General features: G+C 43.7%; 1 protein-coding gene across 1 annotated transcript in view; it reads left to right on the forward strand.

Moving 5' to 3' along the window:
• Window positions 1-21,833, forward strand: part of hpn (hepsin) — a 58,785-nt gene that overhangs the window by 223 nt on the left and 36,729 nt on the right. Inside the window, exons 2-3 of the mRNA XM_054740650.2 lie at window positions 20-80; window positions 1,929-2,069. Coding sequence (XP_054596625.1) covers window positions 2,033-2,069 — 37 coding nt within the window. The 5' untranslated portion in view covers window positions 20-80; window positions 1,929-2,032. The remainder of the gene's footprint in view (window positions 1-19; window positions 81-1,928; window positions 2,070-21,833) is intronic.

The following is a 21,833-nucleotide window of genomic DNA, read 5'->3' on the forward strand; positions in this document are numbered from 1 at the left end:
CTATATTCTGAAAGGGCAGCAGATGAAATAGTTTTTGTTTTAAGTGGAGAACCTGAACTCCACCTGCTGAAAAGCCACAGGTGAGTCATTTTCTTTAAATCCTGCTCGGTCAGCTAATAACGGAGAGTTTAAGAGGTTATAAGTTAGGGAGGTTAAGAAGAAACCATCTGAATCAATCGATCATTTTATTTAAAATCTAATTAATTCACCGTTTTATCGCCACTTTTAAACCGTATGAAGAGCTGGTCATAGGTGAGCAAATGACTCATCAACTGTGAATGTAACCATTCATGTGTCATCACAACTTCATTGATTGAACTTAATTTAATTTTCTTTTCATTTATTGCTGCGTCAGTAACAGATTCTAAAATTTGCCTCAAGCATTTGTGTGTGTGTGTGTGTGTGTGTGTGTGTGTGTGTGTGTGTGTGTTAGAGAGAGAGGGATAAAAGGAGATATAATTTGTCAATTCACATAAAACCCAAAACAACACAGTTGCACAAGTGTTGTACAGTGACAGTCAATGAATGTGAAAATAATAAATTAACTAAAAAATAATACAGAGTTTCTAACTGACCTGTGGTTTTGGTTTAGCAACCACCCTGAAGTGTCTCGTCACAATTTTCATGCCATGTTTCTTCCGGAGGCTTACACAGTCAAACTCAAGGACTGCATGTAAATAGTGTAATAGTTAGTTTGTTAATTAAACACGTTGGTGATGATGCTTGACATGACTATGACTGGAATGGCCCCAAAGGGAAATGAGTTGCTACCAAAGAGTTTTCGGATGAATTAACAGATACAAACTCATCGTTAGTTGTTAGTTGGACCTCCTTCAGAAATGCTTTCATTCTTAATGCCGTAGATTCAACAAGGCGGCTGCGTACCCAGGTTCAGCCCCCCATTGAGGAAGAAGCTGTTCAGAAAATGACTGAATGGATAAAAAAAATTGAAAAAGCTTCTGGACTGGACTGATATCTGGTGACTGTGGAGGCCGCTGGAGTATAGTCATGTTCTAAAAACCAGATCTGAGCTTTGTGGTGCTTTATCCTGCTGGAAGTAGCCATCAGAAGATGGGTCCATGTGATCATAAAGGGATGGACATGGTCAAAAGCAGTACTCAGGAAGGCTGTGGTGTTTGAACCAGGCTCAGGTGGTTTTAAGGGGTCCGAAATGGGACAAGAACATCTCCCCAACACCACCACCATTACACCTGCAGCAGCCGCCTGAAGCATTCATACAAGGCAGGATGGATCCGTGCTTTCATGTTGGTGACACCAAATTCTTATCCGACCATCTGAATGTAGCAGGTGAATTCTATACTCAGACCAGGAAAGGTTTTTCCATTCTCTCCTGGTCCAGTTCTGGAGATACTCGGTTTTCCTGTTCTTAGCTGACAGCAGACACCTGGTGTGGTCTTCTTCTGCTGGAGTCCATCTGGAGCTGCTGTTGTTGGTCAGCACACCTTGGTAGGAACCAGCGCTTATATGAGCTGCTGTTGTCTTTCTATCATCTAGAAACAGTCTGCGCAGTCACTGTAAACCCTAGAGCTGGTTGTGGGTTCAAATCCCAGTAGACCACCTGTTTCTGAAGTACTCACAGCAGCATGTCTGGTTTCAGCAACCATGTCGTGGTTAAAGTCACTTAAGTTGCGTTCCATCATCTTTGATGATCTGTCTGAACTTCAACAAGTCTTCTTCACCATGTTTCCATGAGTAAATGATTTAAGTTGCTGTCATGTGATTGGCTGATTAGATATTTGCCTGATTAGATATTTGTGTTAACAGCACCTAATGAAGTTAGGGTCAGTTAAACTGAATCTCTTTTCTTTGAAAGACCTCATGATAGGGAATATTATAGAAGAAATATATAAAAATATGACCTTTTCTGTTCCAATAAAATTTTAAATGAAATCTTGTTTTCTTTCCAGGCTGAAGGATCTGCTGCTGACTGAACACCTGCTTGGTGGGTTCAGCCAGAGAACAAAGTGAGGAGGAGACCGTCTGTTGTGCTTCTGCTTCCTACTGATTACAAATGTATGCTGAGAAAATTGTAACAGAGGGGAAGATGGGTGAGCTCTCATTACACACACATGCGAGCGTGCACACACACATGCACGCACACACACACACACACACACACATACTCTTCTTGGTCAGCATCATAGCTAGCTTCCTATTGGCTGGGGGAGTATGGTAGAATCATCTAGCTTCAATCCAAAAAGTATGGTAAAAATCTGCAAAAGCAGGTTTTAGGTAGCCTGGCAAGCCAGACTAAATAAATATATTATTTAGTCTGGCCATGCTCCATTGACAGCTCTCGGTTGTGGGGCGGGTTCTACCGTTGTCTTTCTCCGCATGCTACTGGACAATGAATGTGACACACTCTTGTTTCACTCTGTTGCATCATCCCACCCACCAGGCATATAGAGTGCCCTGATTGGCCCACAAAGTGGATAAAGCTCTGTGATTTGTTCACTAAGCAGATAGAGCACTATGATTGGCCCACCATTATGGACCAATCACAGCTCTTTATGTGTTTGAAACCCCTCTAGAGGGTTGTGATTGGCCAGCCAGAGTGCTGGTAGCTGCTGAGGTTCCAATGGAGCATGCCTAGACCATTCTTTGCAAAGCAAGAATTTGGTCTAGGTTTTAGGAGCACTGGGGGGAGAAGCTGGAAGTCCAGGAACATTTGTATGAAGTTAAGGGTCCATTTGAGGGCAAATAAAAATATCTGAACACAAGAAGAGAATTTCGATTGAGAACAGTACAAGATCTGGTCAAAAACAACAATAAAAGCTCTTTAACTGACAAGCTATGCTCCTGATTGAAGGTCTCATTCACTCGGGTTTTCAATACATCTGAATGAGTGAATGCCTTGTAAGTCGTTTTCTGTGGAAAAGGTGCTCTGGCGCTCCTGTTTCAGGAAGTAGAAGTTAGTCTGAGCAGTGGGGGGAAGAAAAGGGCAGGATTTAGAGTTTATTATTATTCATGAGATGAGAACATCTAGCCTCTGGTTGGCTAACAGCGACACAAACCTCTCTGCTGCCTCTGTTTGCTGTTTTTTATTATGTAATAAATGCAACACTGATGATTCATCTCCCCAAATAAATCAAATCAAATCAAATCAAACTTTATTTATATAGCACCTAATCATACAATGCATATATCTCAAAGTGCTTAACAAATTAAAAAGGCCCCGCATACCCACATTCCCTCCCATCCCCAGAATTTTAAAACCAGTCTGAGAATAAAAACCCCTTCACAACACTCATCCTCCACACACACACACACACACACACACACACACACACACACACACACACACACACACACACACACACACACACACACACACACACACACACACACACACACACACACACACACACACACACACACACACACACACACACACACACACTGCCCGTTTTCTGTATTTGTGTACAGAGATCAGCCCACTTCATTGTTAACCATTAACTGTTGGGTTAAAAACGGCTTTGCTGTGTTTCTGATGATCTCCGGATTAATTTTCCACCCAGTCTTCTTTAACCAAATACAAATGCAGTGTCAGTAACTGGAGCACAGACAGTGACTAAATCTGGGCTAATTAACTGGAGGGCCACTGCCCTGCATGTATGGGCTGGTTCCTGGTCCAAGACACCTGATTCAATGATCAAATTTACTCTTCAGCAGGTCCACAAGTTCTTCAGAAGTTTGTCAATCATCCATTGATACTAACCAGGTGTGTTGGTGAAGAAAAGTATAGAAAACATGCTGGCTAATCGTTTTGTAAGACTGGGTCTTAATGACCCTGGACCAAGTTTTGTTTGTTTATAATGCTGTTTGCTACAGATTTTATGACACTAAAGAGATAAGAGCACTTCCTGTATTTTAAAGCTGCTAGATGGCAAACATGTTGTAAACTGTGGTGATGTTTATAGAGACATATTGAACATTCACAAACTGCTTTACCCTTAATAAATACTTTTATCTCAGCATTCATCCTTAATTGTCCTAAAGGTTGTGACCTTACCTTGCATCAGGATCCAAATGAAGTTAAATTCCTCTCTGTTTTGGCCATTTCCTCTCTGTTCTTGTGTGTTTACTGCCACAAACCCTCCTTTTGAACGGTGAGCCGGAGCCAGACTCTTGGTTTTCTCATACTCTGTTGCATGACTAAAGAAGTCCACCCAGAAGACTTTGATTCACATGTAATTACAAGAAACCTAGTGCAGCTCAGACTCAGCTTGTTGTGTTGTTTGAGCTGAGATCAGAAATGACGTGTGTTAAATCAAGATGTGACCACACAGTCACGAGTAATAAGAAAAACACGGGCACTGCTTGTTAAATGGGGGAATATATCTTTAACTTACCACATGATTGTGCTTATTTTTAGACGTGGACCTCCTTAGCAACCAGCAATAACATGAATCAAAACTTCTGTAATGACTACTGCTCCTCCTGTGTGTGTGTGTGTGTGTGTGTGTGTGTGTGTGTGTTTGTGTGTGTGTTGGTTCTCTCTAATCTTCTCTGAGCCTTCTCTGACAGCACCACACCTAGATGTACTTTGGCTCGTTGAAGTTTGGTTCAATACACCTGATTCTAGAGTACAGAAGCTTCAAAGCTACCATAGCAAATCTGCAAAACAAGCTAGCTTAAAACTTGTTCTTAACAAATTCTAACAGCTGTATAAATATGTTGTGTAGATTAAAGGAAAAAAAAATACAGTTATGTGGTTCTCTGCCTAAAAACCTCGGACAAAAACCAACAATGGTCCAAAACAAGCTATTGAACTATCCGGTTCTCTGTCTTACTGAACCACTGCAATTCCACATTTACCTGGGTCTTCCACTCATTACACACTTATCATCATCATCATCATCATCATCATCATCATCATCATCATCATCATCATCATCATCATCATCATCATCATCATCATCATCATCATTTTATTTATAGAGCACATTTAAAATCCAGCATGAAAGCTGACCAAAAGGCTTCACAGACAATTGGAGAAAAGTAAAAACCATAAAACCAAAAATAAAGCAATAAAAACACAGATAAAACCCTAAAATAAAAAGCAATAAAACAAATCACGAACTAAAAGTCAATCTATAAAAGTGAGTCTTTAAACGAGATTTAAAAAGCACCAGAAAATGAGCCTGCCTTACACCAAGAGGCAGTGCAGCACAGCTGGGGGGGCGGAATAGATAAATGTTCGCTCTTCTCGTGATTTATAGCACAGCCTGGGAGTGAAGAAGAGGAGATATGTCACAAATATCACGTATCACATATTTTGCAACAGAACACCATTGGTGTGAGAGGTTCTCTGCTCAAAAATTTCAGAGATAGAGAAACAGTCAGCTGCTACAACTTCAAATTTAGGACAAAAATCCAAAGTCCCAAAAAGAAAAACACCATTTGAAGTCACGGACAACTAAAGATGTTTGGACATAGAAAACGCTGACTGATCTTTAGCGCTCTCTTGTTTCCTCTTATAACGCTGGTTACGGTTCTAATGGACATAGCCCTGAGATGATAACTGACTGCTTAATGTCCTATTGACTGATTTCTGTAGCAATGAAAACAGTACATTGTTCTGATTGGTTCTAGCGCTGTCCAATTGCATGCAGAGTCAGTTTGAAAGAGAACAGTAGATTTCGCCCCACAACTAATTTCTTTCTATGGGTCATGGCCAGACTATATGATTACATATATCGGAGGACTTTCGAGGCTAATATAGCTGTAGACTTTCAAGTCATGTCAAGTCAATTTTATTTCTAAAGCACTTTACCACTCAGCATGGCAGCTGACCAAAGTGTGTCACACCCTGTCCTGTCTCCCCATTCTGTTCAGTCCTGTGTTCATGTTAATTGCTCCCATCTGCCTCTCATCTCCCGATCACCCAAGGTCCCAGCTCCTCCTGTATTTAAACCCTGTTAGTTCATTTTGTCTGGTTGGTTCATTGTTTCATTGTCCTGCGTGTCTCATTAAAACTCTTTAAATGTTCCTGTCTGCCTGCCTGCCTCCTTTGTCACCCGCGTGTGGATCCTCACTTCCATTTCACTCACCGGCACGCTTGTGACAGAATGAACCAACCCTGTAAAGGATCCAGCAGGGAGGTTCTTTCTTGGGAGTGTTTGCTCCAGTTTTTAACCGCAGGTCACCAGCCGGCTTCTCCTCCTCTGGCCTCGTCTCGCTGCAGACGCCGTTGCCGAACCCCGGCTGCGACGATCCCCTCCGCCCTCCCGGAGCTAGATGTGAGGTTGGACCAGGAGACGCAGCTAGACCGTTCCTGCTACGTGGGCACCAGACTGGCTGTGTGCTCCCCCGGAGCTGGCCCACGGCGTTGGGAAGAATGCCGGGCTCCACCGTCACCCCTGGTCCCAGAACGGAGCCACGAGCTAACTGCAGCTCCGGCTCGGCGCGCCAACTTGCCAGCAGTCCTGTCTCCGGTCCAATCAGCGCCTCCGTCATCTGCAGGCGGAGGGACCACGCCTACAGCCCAGCTGACAGAGCTCGCCGGCCTCCAGGCGGAGCTTGGCCGGATCCGTCAGCTTGTCAGCCTCCAGGAGTTCAAGCTAGACACCCTATCCTCCCCGAATTACCAGGAGGAGGTTCCGGTCCAGTCTGCAGCTCCCTCATCTCTTGGCCAAAGGATCGAACCCGCATTCCACCCAGCAGAGCTCGCCGGTCTCCGAGCTGAGCTGGCCCAACTCCACCAGAGCCTCAGTCTCCAGGAGCTCCAGCTGGACAATCTATCCTCCCTGCTCTCCCAGTTTCCGGCACCACCAGTTCAGTCAGCTCCTGTCCCAGCGGTGGTCCCGGAGGTCGCACCGCATCCAGTTCCAGCTGTGGTCCCGGAGGTCGCACCGCATCCGGTCCAGCGTGTCCAAGCGGTCCCATCTGTAGCAACTCCTCCTCCACTCCAGAAGCCAACGGTCCAGAAGCTGACGCCGCCGGACCAGAAGTCGACGCCCCCGGACCAGAAGTCGACGGTCCATAAGTCGACGGACCAGAAGCCGACGGTCCAGAAGTCGACGGTCCAGAAGCCGACGGTCCAGAAGCCGACGGTCCAGAAGCTGATGCTCCCGGACCAGAAGTCGACGTCCCCAGACCAGAAGTCGACGCCCCCGTACCAGAAGTCGAAGGTCCAGAAGTCGACGGACCAGAAATCGATGCCCCCGGACCAGAAGTCGATACCTCCGGACCAGAAGTCGATGGAGGTCGACGCTCCCTCGTGCCAGGAGGGTCGACGCCCCCGCGTGTCCAGAGGTCGAAGCTCCCTCGTGTCCAGAGTTCGACGTTCCCTCATGTCCAGACGTCGACGCTCCCTCGTGTCCAGAGGTCGACGTTCCCTCCAGTCCAGAGGTCGACGTTCCCTCCAGTCCAGAGGTCGACGTCCCCTCCAGTCCAGAGGTCAACGTCCCCTCCAGTCCAGAGGTCGACATCCCCTCCAGTCCAACGTCTCCGCCGTCTCCAGTCCATTGGTAGATGCCGTCTCCAGTCCAGTGGTTGATGTCGTCTCCAGTCCTGTGGTCGACGCCGTCTCCAGTCCTGTGGTCGACGCCGTCTCCAGTCCTGTGGTCGACGCCTTCTCCAGTCCCGTGGTCGACGCCGTCTCCAGTCCTGTGGTCGACGCCGTCTCCAGTCCTGTGGTCGACGCCGTCTCCAGTCCTGTGGTCGACGCCTTCTCCAGTCCCGTGGTCGACGCCGTCTCCAGTCCTGTGGTCGACGCCTTCTCCAGTCCCGTGGTCGACGCCGTCTCCAGTCCAGTGGTCAACGCCATCTCCAGTCCAGTGGTCGACGCCGCCGCCTCCAGCCCAGAGGCCGACGCCGCCGCCTAAAGCCCAGAGGCAGACGCCGCCGCCTCCAGCCCAGAGGCTGCCGCCTCCAGCCCAGAGACCGCCGCCACCGCCTCCAGCCCAGAGATCGACGCCTCCAGCCCATGGGCTGATGACTCCGCCTCCAGCCCAGGGGCTGACGCTGCCGCCTCCAGCCCTGAGGTCTTCGCCGCCGCCTCCAGGCCAGAAGTCAAAGATGTGTCCTCCGGCGTCTCTGCCTCCGGTCACCGCCAGTCCTGCCCTCAACAGGCGCGGGCCCCCAAGAGCCCGTCGTCGCCTCCTCCTCTACCACAGACGCAAGCCCCCAAGAACCCGTCTTCGCCTCCTCCTCTGCCACAGACGCAGGCCTCCAAGAGCCCGTCGTCACCTCCTCCTCTGCCACAGACACAGGCCCCCAAGAGCCCGTCGTCACCGCCTCCTCCTCTGCCACAGACGCAGGCCCCCAAGAGCCCGTCATCGCCGCCTCCTCTGCCACAGACGCAGGCCCCCAAGAGCCCATCGTCGCCGCCTCCTCTGCCACAGATGCAGGCCCCCAAGAGCAGAAGAAGAACATATTAGTAAGCTGTATATATAGAACACCAGGCTCTAAGATTGAAACATTTAAGAATAAAATGGAGGAGATGTTTACAAATTTGTACCAGAAGGGAGTGTTTATTTGTGGAGATTTCAATATAGACTTGCTAAATCCAAATAAAAACAAAAGTACAGAGGAATTTATTGATATAATGTACAGTCTAGGTTTATTTCCATTGATAACCAGACCGACTAGAATAACATTACACTGCACTACTTTAATAGATAATATATTCACTAATATAACGGAAGAAAAGGTGGAAAGTGGGTTATTAATAAGCGATATGAGTGACCATCTACCGGTTTTTGCTTCTTATGACTGTCATTACAAAAATGAAACAGAAGAAACTAACTATACTTATAAAAGAATGAAAACAGAACAGAGGTTAAATAGTCTTAAAAATGATCTATTAGAACAAGATTGGAATATTGTTTATGAAAAAATGAAGTAGACCAACCATATGATACCTTTTTAAATATATTTAAAAGTCAATTTGACAGAAACTGTCCAGTTATCAAAAATATTCAGAGGAACAAGTATAAAGAAAAACCGTGGATGACAAAAGGACTATAAAATGCATGCAATAAAAAAAAAACACACTTTACCGAGAATTTATAAAAAACAGAACTACAGAAGCAGAACAAAAGTACAAAAGATATAAAAACAAACTCATAAATATAGTGAGAAGGTGTTAATGGGAATATTTTATTAAAAAGTTAGAGCACAATAGAAACAAAGGCATCTGGGAAGTATTAAATGGCGTAATTAGGAAAAAGACAGGGAATAATAACTATCCACAACATTTTATAGAGAGAAAAAATAATATTACAAACATGAATGAAGCAGTGGATGAATTCAACAAATATTTTGTAAGCATAGGATCTAAATTGGAGGAAAAAATAATAGTTGATGAGATACAAACGGATGCCACAGAGTATGTTGAAAGAAATAAAAATTCAGTTTTTTTAAGAGCAGTTGATGAGAAGGAGATTTATGATATAGTTACAAATATGAAGAATAAAACCAGTACAGACTGGAACGATACTGACATGAGAACACTTACATGTGTGATTGAGGGCATCGTAAAACCATTAACACACATTTGTAATCTTTCTTTTCAATAGGGTGTTTTTCCGAATAACATGAAAGTAGCAAGGGTAATTCCTATTTACAAGACAGGAGATAAGCATTAATTTACAAATTATATACCTGTGTCAATACTATCACAATTTTCCAAAATATTAGAAAAGCTGTTTGTTAAAAGATTTGATAATTTCGTTGATCAATATGAGTTGCTGACGGAAAGCCAGTATGGCTTCAGGAATAATAGGTCAACAGTCCAGGCACTGATTGATCTTATTGAGGAAATAACAGAATGCATTGACAAAAAGAAGCATGCAATAGGATTGCTTTTAGATCTGAAGAAAGCTTTCGATACAGTAAACCATGACGTATTGATGAGAAAAATGGAAAAATATGGTTTCAGGGTTATAGTTTTGGACTGGATAAAAAGTTATTTATTAAATAGACAACAATATGTGCAAATAAATCAACATAAATCAGGACTAAGAGAGATACAATGTGGGGTACCTCAATGATCAGTCTTAGGACCTAAACTATTCATAATGTACATAAATGACATTTGTAGGGTTTCACAAGTATTGAAGTTTGTATTGTTTGCAGATGACACAAATGGTTTTTGCTCGGGTGTGGAACTGCAATAGGTCCTGGATGTGGTCACACAGGAAATAAATAAATTTAAAAAATGGTTAGATGTAAATAAACTGTCACTAAATTTAGAGAAAACAAAATGTATGTTGTTTGGTAATGAAAGCAGATACAATGAATTAGATATAGTAATTAATATTGTAAAAATTGAGAGAGTATATGAAATAAATTTTCTTGGGGTGGTCATAGACAGCAGAATCTGTTGGAAGCCACACATCAAATATGTTAGGGGGAAGCTTGCACGGGGCATTGCTATATTGGGGAAAGCTAAGTATATTTTTAATCGGAAAGCACTTTATATGTTATACAATACGATGCTCCTGCCATATTTGAGCTATTGTGTAGAGGTCTGGGGAAACACGTACAAAAGTAATTTACAAACAATAACGACAATGCAGAAAAGGGCTATCAGATTAATAACAAATGCAGGATATTTGGATCACACAAATGAACTTTTTATTAAAACGCGGACAATGAAGTTCCAGGACTTGGTTAAATACAAAACAGCGCAAATAATGTATGAAGTAAGAAACAAATGAATGCCTGATAAAATACAGAAACTGTTCACAGAGAGAGAAGGAGGATATAACCTGAGAGGGACACTAAACTTAAAGATCCATAAGTTTAGAACAACATTAAAACAAATGTGTATCACAATAATAGGGGTTAAATTATGGAACAATTTAGAAGAAGAAATCAAAGTAAGTACAAATATAAGTGTGTTTAAAATGAATTATAAAAAACATATTCTGAACAAGTATATAGTGGAAAATCGATGATTTAAGTGGGTGTCCTTTATTCTAAGGAAAAGTAAATTGTATCAATTGTAAAAAGATGTTTTTTTTTCTTTTTTGTTTTTTTTCCATATGGTTTGGTGTTTTTTTTTTTTTTTGGTGACTTGTACCATTTTGTTTGTTTTAATGTAGGTTTTGTGTTAGATTTAGTAAACAAGTAAAACTTACTTGTATAAAGGGGTAGGGACATATAAGTTCCCACTTCAGCCTACTCCTTTTCAAACAAAGAAGGGATGATGATATGTATTTTTTCCTGTTTGTGGTATTTAAAAAAAATTATGTATGTTTTCTTTTTTTGAAATAAACTAAAACAAAAAAAAACTCAAAACACATATGTTTAAATCTGCCTATGACCTCTCATTTTACTGAATTGTTTCTCTCTTTGTTTTTTCTTCTTTGCGTTTTATTGTGGTTTTATTGCTGTTTTAATGTATTTTCTGAACGTATTTTCTGACAAGTGACCTTGGGTGTTCTGAAAGGCGCTTTCAAATAAAATGTATTATTATTATTACAAGTGATAATGCTGCAGGATTTCATAATTTTATCCTTCTCAGCAGCAGCACTGCAGGTGCTTTCCATGTCCACAATGCGCGTAAGCAAGGTCCTTAGTCGACTTAAAGTTGCGCACATTTTTCAGCTAAGTTTTCTTTCATAAATCCCAAAGTTTGTGTTGAAAGTTGCTTACGCAGTTTTCCGACCCTGTTTTGTGCAGAAGCAAGCTTGATAAATGAGGCCCCAGGGCAGGAGGGATCAGGGACCTGGATGGGGAGGCATGATGGCACAGCAACAATCCCAGAAAAATTTGCAGAGCTGAAGGAAAGAAGCAGCAAAGAGAGAAAAAATGCATGCATGCAAATTGCTTTGGGGGTGTTTTTCATGAGGAAATAAAACATGGTCAAAAGCCCCAAACGTGGATTTTGCACAATTTAGGACTTTAATTTTAACAAGTTGTTTAGAAAGATTAATCTTTTTAAAGCCACTGATTTAAACTTTTTCCATGGCATATTGCATATACTTAACACACACAGAGACATGGGATAGCAATTCAGATATTCAGTTATTCAAAAAGTCAGAGGAAGAAAAAATTCTGTTTTGCATCATGATTCAAGCTGACTCACTGTATTTGACTGAAAAAGATTTTTTTATAAGGATCTCAAGTCTAAGGATTATTAAAACTCACAAATTTAGCCAAACAGCCCCACTAACCATAGTTAGTGCGGTCGGCATCCAACTTCTTAGAGGGACAAGTGGCGTTCAGCCACACGAGATTGAGCAATAACAGGTCTGTGAGTGCTGTTGGCTAATTTGAAGGTAGATCTGGCAATCGTCTGCGTAGAAGTGGTACAGTAGTTAACCCCGTGATTTGCTAGAATCTTACCGAGTAGTAGCATGTAAACTGAAAAGAGTAGAGGACCCAGGATAGAGCCCTGCGGCACTCCCCATGGAAGTGGGACATTAGGAGAAGAGCAGTCTTCAATATGGACACAAAAACACTGATCATTGAGGTTAGACTTAAACCAGTCGAAAACAGTGTCGGTCACACCCACCCATGATTCAAGCCTGTGAAGTAAGATGTTGTGCTCTACAGATTTGAATGCTGTGGTCAGGTCAAGTAACAGTAACAGCACATGGAAGCCAGAGTCAGTTAGAATCAGGAAATCATTGAGGACCCAAATGTCTGAAGTTTGTTGCATTTCTGTCTGAGGTGTTTTTTGCATAGCAAAGCTGCCCTCCCTGTGGAGGGTAACTCTGAAGTGCCTTTTTTTCCTCCACCTGACTCAGTCCTCATATAAACCCCTCTGATCTCTATTAAGGTAGCGCGACTCGGGTTGCGAATGACCACCGTCATCAATTCTTGTCATGTGTCTATGTAACATATGTATGTATGTATGTATGTATGTATGTATGTATTGTAACGGAATTGAAGTGATGTAACTATCTAGAGTTGTATTTTAATACACTGTAAGTAGTTCACTTTTTATAAACAGAAGAATAGGCTGTTTTTATCATCAGGGAGTTTAATTAAACACTCTGTATTGACTTTGAGACAAGAAAAGAGAGAGAGATGGGATCGTTTGAGAATCTTTAATTTCTGAATTATAAATTCTAAACAATCTACCAGGACTAACTCTGTGATGGATGAAAATGGATTCGGATGTTGTGTTGGTGCGTGTGTGTGTGTGTGTGTGTGTCTGGTTCAGACTCTCTAGGCTGACGTCAATGAATCTGGTCGTCTTTGTTATGACTAGATATCACGAGGCTTATAAAGTGATGACATGAGCCGCTATTTTGCCGTGCACGTACCCAGTGGGGGCCTCCCAGGTAGATCAGGAAATGCCAGGTCCAAGACCTCGGATGTACGCTGGAGCTGTCGGTGCAGCGATCACAACGTTTCAAAGCCCGTCTGGAGGGTCGACCCCGGTACCGTTCGGCGGCGTTGGCAGGTGCTCTTATTTTGAAAGGATGTCGTCTGGTTGTTAAACGACGAAAATCTCCAACTTCACAGTTCTTAGTTTAAAGACGAAACACATCTGGCCAGGCTGTGCTTTTCTTTAGGATGACGGTGAATAGAACTGAAGTCAAAATGGAACTGACTTAAAATGGCGTTGCCTTGTTTTATATCTCTGGATTGTTGATAAGTTGTAGTAAAGTGGATTGGACACTTGAAGTCAACACCAGATTCTCCTGCTGCAGCCGAAAGCTCTGATTGGTTGGAACAATGTGTCATGCGTTTATGGAGATGAGGATCAGTATGTCTGTGCCGTAGTCCTGTTTTCATTAAACATAATTCATGATATATTTATTTCACAGATCATTCACTTGATTATTGTTGATCAACATCTGTTTTGCTTAATAATTTTAATCACAAATAAAGTACTTTGATTAAGTAAAGCTTCTTCTTCTCCTTCGGACTCTTCTCCTGGAATGTAAACAGTCTGAGGAACACCCGACCTTGGTTTTTCTACACGGTGTTATTGTGCACAGGGGGCAGCTGTGTGGAGCTGAAAATAATGAACTTCATAACCTTACATATCCCCCCTTTTCAAGGTCAATGTGGTCCTTCAAGAGACCACTTGGTAGTTGAACAAACCCACGTTATGAAGAATCTTGACAACAGAACCGGATGCGATCCCAAGGGAACAGCCATTTGTGGTGAGGTACGAACCCCACGCCGGAGAACAGTCTCGCATACTCCTCAGGAAGAACACAAGTCAGCAGGTTATTAATTATTCCCCATGGAAGCCATAAACGAAGCAACAGCAACGTCATATCCTCACGGGCAATAAAGCAAAGCAGGAGCAAATCTTGAACGTATCCACGAACAGGGTAGTATTCCAATTAAAAATCGATTGTTGTATCCGCAGGCAGGGTAATATTCCAAATAAAAATTGAACTTTGAAAGAGTACTTATCATAATCCACAAAAGGGAAGAGCAGGTGACAGTAATCCCAATGAATGAGGTGTCCCAGCAGCCATGCCGGAACCACAGTCGTCCAAGGCCCACGAGCCGGAGCACCCTCAGGAGTAGTCGATGCAGATGACGAGTCACGGATCCACCCCCAGGACGCAGGATCCTCACAAGCTCAGCAGAGGAGAGAGAGCACAGTGTAGGCACTTCAATGTAGACACGACAAAAGTGCATTTCATGTCATCAAAGAAATAAAAATAATAAAAACCTAACTCTATGAGTGCCTTTTGTACTATGTGTTAGTTTTAAGTGAAGAAATGGATGCAGCCCTGACTGTGTAAGATGCGAAAAGGAATGATGCGAGAAGCAGAAAAATGAAAGAAACCCTAACTGGTATCAGTGAATCCTCACTGTAAATACTTGTGTCAGGACAGGGGCAAAATTGGTTATAGCCCCGTAGGATAAATCAAAGAATTGATAATCACAAACATAATTTTCACTGTAAAAATCAACTGGTCAAAGGTACTATAAAAAAACAGAAATGTAAATCAGTACTAAAATGTAAATCAGTGGTTAGTAATCATGTTCATGTTAATGTACCCCTAAGGAATTGTGATTAGTAAAGATAAAAAAAAAAACAAAATTTTGGACAACAGTACTATGTGGCCTAACCCACTCACTGTCACCTGGCCTTTTACCTGACTCCAGGAGCCCACAGCACGTCCGTCTCAACACACCTTAAGTCTGCACGTGACGTATAACAGGAAAGACAACCATGTACACTCACAAACAACAAATTTGTGTAATCAGAGATAGAAATCTGTGGAACCAACGGGACGTATTTATCACCCCCCTTTTGAAGTCGGTGGATTGTTGTTGTTGGTATCGGCCAAATCTGTGGGACCCTTGTGCAGTTTGATATGGTCCCTGTGTACCCATTTGTAGACGGGCGCCTTGTTTTTGTCGGCGATCTTGATCTGATACAGAAGTTCCGGGGGTCTACCCGGTGGCTTCGAGAGTGGTGGTGAGGTCGAAATCGCGTCCCCCCGCGAAAGACATGCCACCGAAGGGCGTCCACCTGTGTCAGGCCACGGTTTGTACGGCTTTGGCTTCTGCACACGTGCAAACAGTTGTCCGGACGCACCGCTGATTCTAGCGTCAAGTCGTTGGAGACAGTCCAACCCTATGAGCATGGGCATCGGCATCTCCTCGCTGATGTACACGAGGTGTTTAAAGGACATGCCTCCTATCGAGATGTTGACCTCAGTCGTCGCAGCCGTGGGTGAGGGAGCGCCATAGAACTCGTCAAAATCCTTTGGGCCCGAAATGAGTGTGGGGGGCGAGATGTCCTCCCCCCTTTGTTCGCACATGCTGCTGTAAAGAGCTCCGCTGATAAGCGAGATGTCCGCTCCTGTGTCTAATAATGCGACACAGCGATGTCTCTGATTTACAGTGACCTCCACTGCGGGCCTATTAGATCCCTTTCTCACGACCAGAGGTGCAAGCAAAATTTTCTCAGTTACGGCGGTGGTAGTAGTGGTACTGCGGTCGTCATCTGCGGGTTCGTCGCCTAACACCGCCACGGATGGAACGACCGGAGAGGTGTTGTCGCTTTCCTTTGAGGTGTTGTTGTTTTCCTGTGAATCAGAACCTGTGAAAACATCAACCTGCAGCATTCCAGTCTCATTTTGTGGCTTCTCAGGCAAACACGGAGCTGTTGCCCGTGTCGCCTGAGAATCACGCATGAATTGTTTGACGTCCTCGCCGTCTTTCTGAAGAGCGCAAATCATGTTCATCATGTTCTTCATCTCAGTCATCATAGGTAGGAAAGCGCTTTGAATTGCCGCCTGAAGTTGGGATTGTAATTGCATTGTGACCTCTGAGTCCATTTTCCAAAATAGTAAATAGTCTATTCCTGTTTTATTTACTAATTTACTCTTAGAATTTGCCTTCTAATTAGATGTTTATTTAGAAACAACCTTACCTGTAGATCTTTTAAAGAATTAGTTACAGGGAAGCTGGGCTGGTGAATGAATATTTTGGGCAAAATTGTTCAATAATGCCAAAAATATCATTGCCATTTGACCTGCTCAAGATGGCGGGTCGAGCTACGTGTCGGGCACCTAAGATGGCGGACCGCCGCGCATGCGTCGTCCGACACCCGGCTTTGATCCCCGTAGCAATCTCACGATTCTAAAAACCGTAGCGTTTATTAGAACCGCCGCTAACGTTACCTTAAAGTACTCCGTACTGGAAGGTTTAGCGGATTAAAGGACGCAGTTCCGCTGCGTCGGAACGGCTAGAAAGCTTCGCGGGACGCGTTCCCGAGCCTTCTCACCGAGAGTGGCTAGTTAGCTCATCAGCTAATGCTAGCGAACGCCCTGTAGCGACCAGGGTCTCAAAATTGCCTCGATCAACCAACGGGCGTCTCGCTCCGTGATTGAAAGGGTTTCAATAGCGTACGCAATCTGGATGCAGTATCGCTCTGCGGTTGTTCTCGACTGACAGCGTTTACTGAGCAAGCTTATCTACGGCAGGTGCTAACGAGAATTCCGACTAAGAACAGCGTGGATCCTGCGCTCATCGAACGGAAATAAATTTCCGATGGAGTCTTCTGTCTCCGATTACACAAATGGATGCACACAGTGTCACAAACACCGCGACAAACAATAAACAGACGGTTCCAATGCAATAAAACAGGAGAAATGTTTACCCTTAGATGTAGGCCTCAAAATGGCCGCCAGCACACGTCAGCACTTAAGGTGTTTTGATGAAACAGCGCCTCCTGTCGGAGGGTGATGAATGTGCACCCCCCTTTCTGAGAGCTGAATGAGGAAGCGCTCGCTTTTTTTTTCTCTAACACACAGACACTGAACCAAAAATCCCAAATAAAATGTCTCAGAGTCGGCACAAAGTGTAATAAACTGTGCAGATATCAAGCTAGGCTCGCCATATGTAACGGAATTGAAGTGATGTAACTATCTAGAGTTTTATTTTAATACACTGTAAGTAGTTCACTTTTTATAAACAGAAGAATAGGCTGTTTTTATCATCAGGGAGTTTAATTAAACACTCTGTATTGACTTTGAGACAAGAAAAGAGAGAGAGATGGGATCGTTTGAGAATCTTTAATTTCTGAATTATAAATTCTAAACAATCTACCAGGACTAACTCTGTGATGGATGAAAATGGATTTGGATGTTGTGTTGGTGCGTGTGTGTGTGTGTGTGTCTGGTTCAGACTCTCTAGGCTGACGTCAATGAATCTGGTCGTCTTTGTTATGACTAGATATCACGAGGCTTATAAAGTGATGACATGAGCCGCTATTTTGCCGTGTACGTACCCAGTGGGGGCCTCCCAGGTAGATCAGGAAATGCCAGGTCCAAGACCTCGGATGTACGCTGGAGCTGTCGGTGCAGCGATCACAACGTTTCAAAGCCCGTCTGGAGGGTCGACCCCGGTACCGTTCGGCGGCGTTGGCAGGTGCTCTTATTTTGAAAGGATGTCGTCTGGTTGTTAAACGACGAAAATCTCCAACTTCACAGTTCTTAGTTTAAAGACGAAACACATCTGGCCAGGCTGTGCTTTTCTTTAGGATGACGGTGAATAGAACTGAAGTCAAAATGGAACTGACTTAAAATGGCGTTGCCTTGTTTTATATCTCTGGATTGTTGATAAGTTGTAGTAAAGTGGATTGGACACTTGAAGTCAACACCAGATTCTCCTGCGGCAGCCGAAAGCTCTGATTGGTTGGAACAATGTGTCATGCGTTTCTATGGAGATGAGGATCAGTATGTCTGTGCCGTAGTCCTGTTTTCATTAAACATAATTCATGACATATTTATTTCACAGATCATTCACTTGATTATTGTTGATCAACATCTGTTTTGCTTAATAATTTTAATCACAAATAAAGTACTTTGATTAAGTAAAGCTTCTTCTTCTCCTTCGGACTCTTCTCCTGGAATGTAAACAGTCTGAGGAACACCCGACCTTGGTTTTTCTACACGGTGTTATTGTGCACAGGGGGCAGCTGTGTGGAGCTGAAAATAATGAACTTCATAACCTTACAGTATGTATGTATGTATGTATGTATGTCTGATCTGAGAATTGTGTGTACTGAAACTCTTAATTTCCCTCTGGGATTAATAAAGTATCTTTGAATTGAATTCTCAATAACTTTTGAAATGAATGGGAGTTTAGAGACCAGGCGATAATTTGCACAGTTGGACTGGTCAAGGCCTGGCTTTTTTAATAGTGGCTGAACAACTGCATTTCTAAAAGCAGCCGGAAACACACCGGAGGAGAAGCTGGAATTAACAATATGCAAAACAGCAGGGGCCACCACTGGAAGGATATTGCACAGTAGTTTTGGGGGAAGGCTGTCCTCTGGAGAGCTTGAAGGCTTCGTAGCCGAAATTAAGTCAACCAGAGCAGAGAGTGTCACGTGAGTAAAACAAGAAAATAAGGATGGACAGTGAGGCTCCACATGGGTAATCTGGCCTAAGTGAGGGCTAATTTGCTGGATTTATGCAGGAACGTTTTTTGAAACTCATTGCAGACAGCCCCTGTAGAGGAAGAAGAGAGGCGAATCTCTGAGGGGGAGTACAGAGGCGAGAACGCTGTACAGTTTCTTTTGGTCATTGTTATGCCTAATGATGATTCCTGCATAGTATCTATTCCTAGCTGAGCAGACAGCTTTCTGATAGCGGGCCAGAGAATCCTTGAATAGTTGATAGGAGATTGACCTTCTGCCATTGACATTCGCAGGACCTACATTGGCATCTTTGGGCACGAGCATCCTCATTGAGCCAAGGGTCTGCCACAGTTTTTTTTGTGTCTGGATTTAAGTGGAGCAACTGCATTCAAAACAGATGCACATGCTAATGATATCCATCTATCCAACCGTCCATCCATCTATTCTGCTTATCCAAGGTCGGGTCATGGAGGCAGTAGCCTAAGCAGAGAGGCCCAGACATCCCTCTCCCCAGCCACTTGGGCCAGCTCCTCCAGGGGAATCCCAAGGCATTCCCTGGCCAGCCGAGAGACATAGTACCTGGGTCTTCCTTTAGGTCTCCTCCCAGTTGAACATGCCCGTAAAACCTCACCATGGAGACATCCAGGAGGCATACTAACTAGATACCTGAGCCACCTCAACTGGCTACCCTCGATGTGGAGGAGCAGCAGATCTACTGCAAGCCTCTCACAGATGACCGAGCTTCTCACCCTATCTCTAAGGTAGAGTCCAGCCACCCTGCAGAGGAAATACATTTCTGCTGCTTGTGTCCGTGATCTCATCCAAAGCCCCTGACCATAGGTGAGGGTTGAAACTAGGGATGGATACCGAATTTGTTACTTTTTAAGGCACCGACCGAATTCCATTGCATCGACTAAGTACCGATTTACATCATATGAAACGGTGCCTCGTTTCGGTACCTGTCCTTCATAACAACAACTTCTGAGACAGCGATTTGCCAAGATTGACAGGAGCTCCTGTGCAAGACTGTTATGTCGTTAGTTGCTGCGAGGCAAAATGTAAACAGAGCAAGCAGAATGGCAGAGAGGACGCACTCTAAAGTGTTTGGGTCCACTTCACTAAATGGGATGGGTAACTGGGTGATGATGAAACCAGCGACAACGATCTAAGTAAGGCATCATCATCTTAATCTGTTCTGGAATGTAAATAAAATGTTTAAGATAACGGCTTGGTATATTAGCTTCTGTTTAGCTTATGGTGCGTTCGCTTTCTCCTCGGAACTCTGAAATTCCGACTAGAAGAAAGCGAACACGCTCTAAAGTTTGGCTTCACTTCACTTAATGTGATGGGTGACTGGGTGATGATGAAACCAGCGACAGTGACCTAAGTGTGAGGTATCATCGTCTTAATCTACTCCAGCAGCAAAATAAACTGTTTAAGACAACGTTAGCTTGATATATTAGCTTGTGTTATCATTGCATCAGCTAATGGTGTGTTCACTTTCTCCTCGGAAATTCCAACTTTCATATAGGGAAAATCAACTGAAAAAGAACGGCAAAAGGAATGAAGATACACAGTAAATTTAGTTCACAGCAAAGATGTTTGCTTCAGTCTAATTTTTTATTCATAAAACTAACCACCACACAGTTTGTCCAGAGGGGAAAGGAGAGGAAAAGAAGTACATAGTCGGAGTTTCAAAAACCACATTCAGACACTGTTGCTGTTCTGCATACCCTTGACGGAGACCTCCATGTAGATCCAGAGCACCAGGTCCTCAGACCCCCATTTAGTACAGAAGCCGATGAAACAGTGTACGGTACGACAGGCTAGTCTTGGAATGCCCCCAGGTAAGCGGCAGGTGGTTGACAGCGTCAGAGCGACCCTGAAGGGTCAGTGAGTTCAGCTTTTACTCTGAAGGAGCGTTGCTTCAGGTGGAGCTTGCAACAGGTTTATTTTCCAGCTTGCCGTTAGGTTCTTTGTGGTTAAAAAGTTACGAGTGGCCGGCTCGCAACTCGATATTTTATCGCCACAAAAACACAAGCCTGTTGGAGTTTAGCCATGTGGTGGAGTTGCATATGCTAACAATTAACTTCTACTGGGCCAAGACATTCTCTGCTGTTTCCTGCGCTAAACAGTCTTCCCCTCATGAGTCAAGATGAGTGAATCCAGGTTTTGGAGTCTATTTCTTGATATTTGGGCATCTCACCTTGGATTGGATAACAGCAAAGCAACTCTACTTGCAACATTGATGTTTTATTGTCACAAATACCACAAGCCTGGAGAAGTTCTCCTGTGAGATGAAGTTGCTAATGCCAACGTTTAGCTTCTACTAGTCGAGAAGTTCTCTGCAGTTTCATGTATGCTAAGCCAACAACAGCTTTTCCTGCTATGAGTCAAGATGGGTGTGTCCATGAATGTTAAGTGACAGTGTGATGTAGATCTGTCAGGCCTTTCTAATCCTAGACTTTCACCATCTATTTTCTATCGGAAACTAATGCAGGAGATAGATGTAGGAGACTATTTCCATGTTCAGACTGTATGAAAAACTCAGCGAGACTGATTAAAATCAGAAATAATCAGTAAAAAAAATATATTTCAGTGAATCACACGTTTAAGGAGCTCTGGGTGGATCTCATTCACCCCTGGGCCTTGCCATTGAAGAGCTTTTTGACCACCTTACTCTGTTTTTACATGACCATAGCGTTTGCAAAACGGGATTTGCCGCGGCTCCCTGGGGAGGATTTTGGCATTTATAGTAGCAAAGCTGAAGCAAGAATAAACTGCCATCAGGCACCTCTCAAACCAAGACAGGATGAAGGGAGGTCGCTGGGCGGGCCCCGCATGTGACGTACAGGGTCGCATATTCAGCGTCAGATGGAAGACACGTCAGACTGATGACATTTCTTTTTCAGAACCTTTAGCTTTGATGTGACCTGCTTTTCATCCCGCTTGACACCCCGCTCAGCCAGTGTTTTCACCACTCTGTCGAACAGCTGGCTGTCTC

Source organism: Nothobranchius furzeri, chromosome 5 (genome assembly GCF_043380555.1).
Source record: "Nothobranchius furzeri strain GRZ-AD chromosome 5, NfurGRZ-RIMD1, whole genome shotgun sequence".
Taxonomy (NCBI): Eukaryota; Metazoa; Chordata; class Actinopteri; order Cyprinodontiformes; family Nothobranchiidae; genus Nothobranchius; species Nothobranchius furzeri.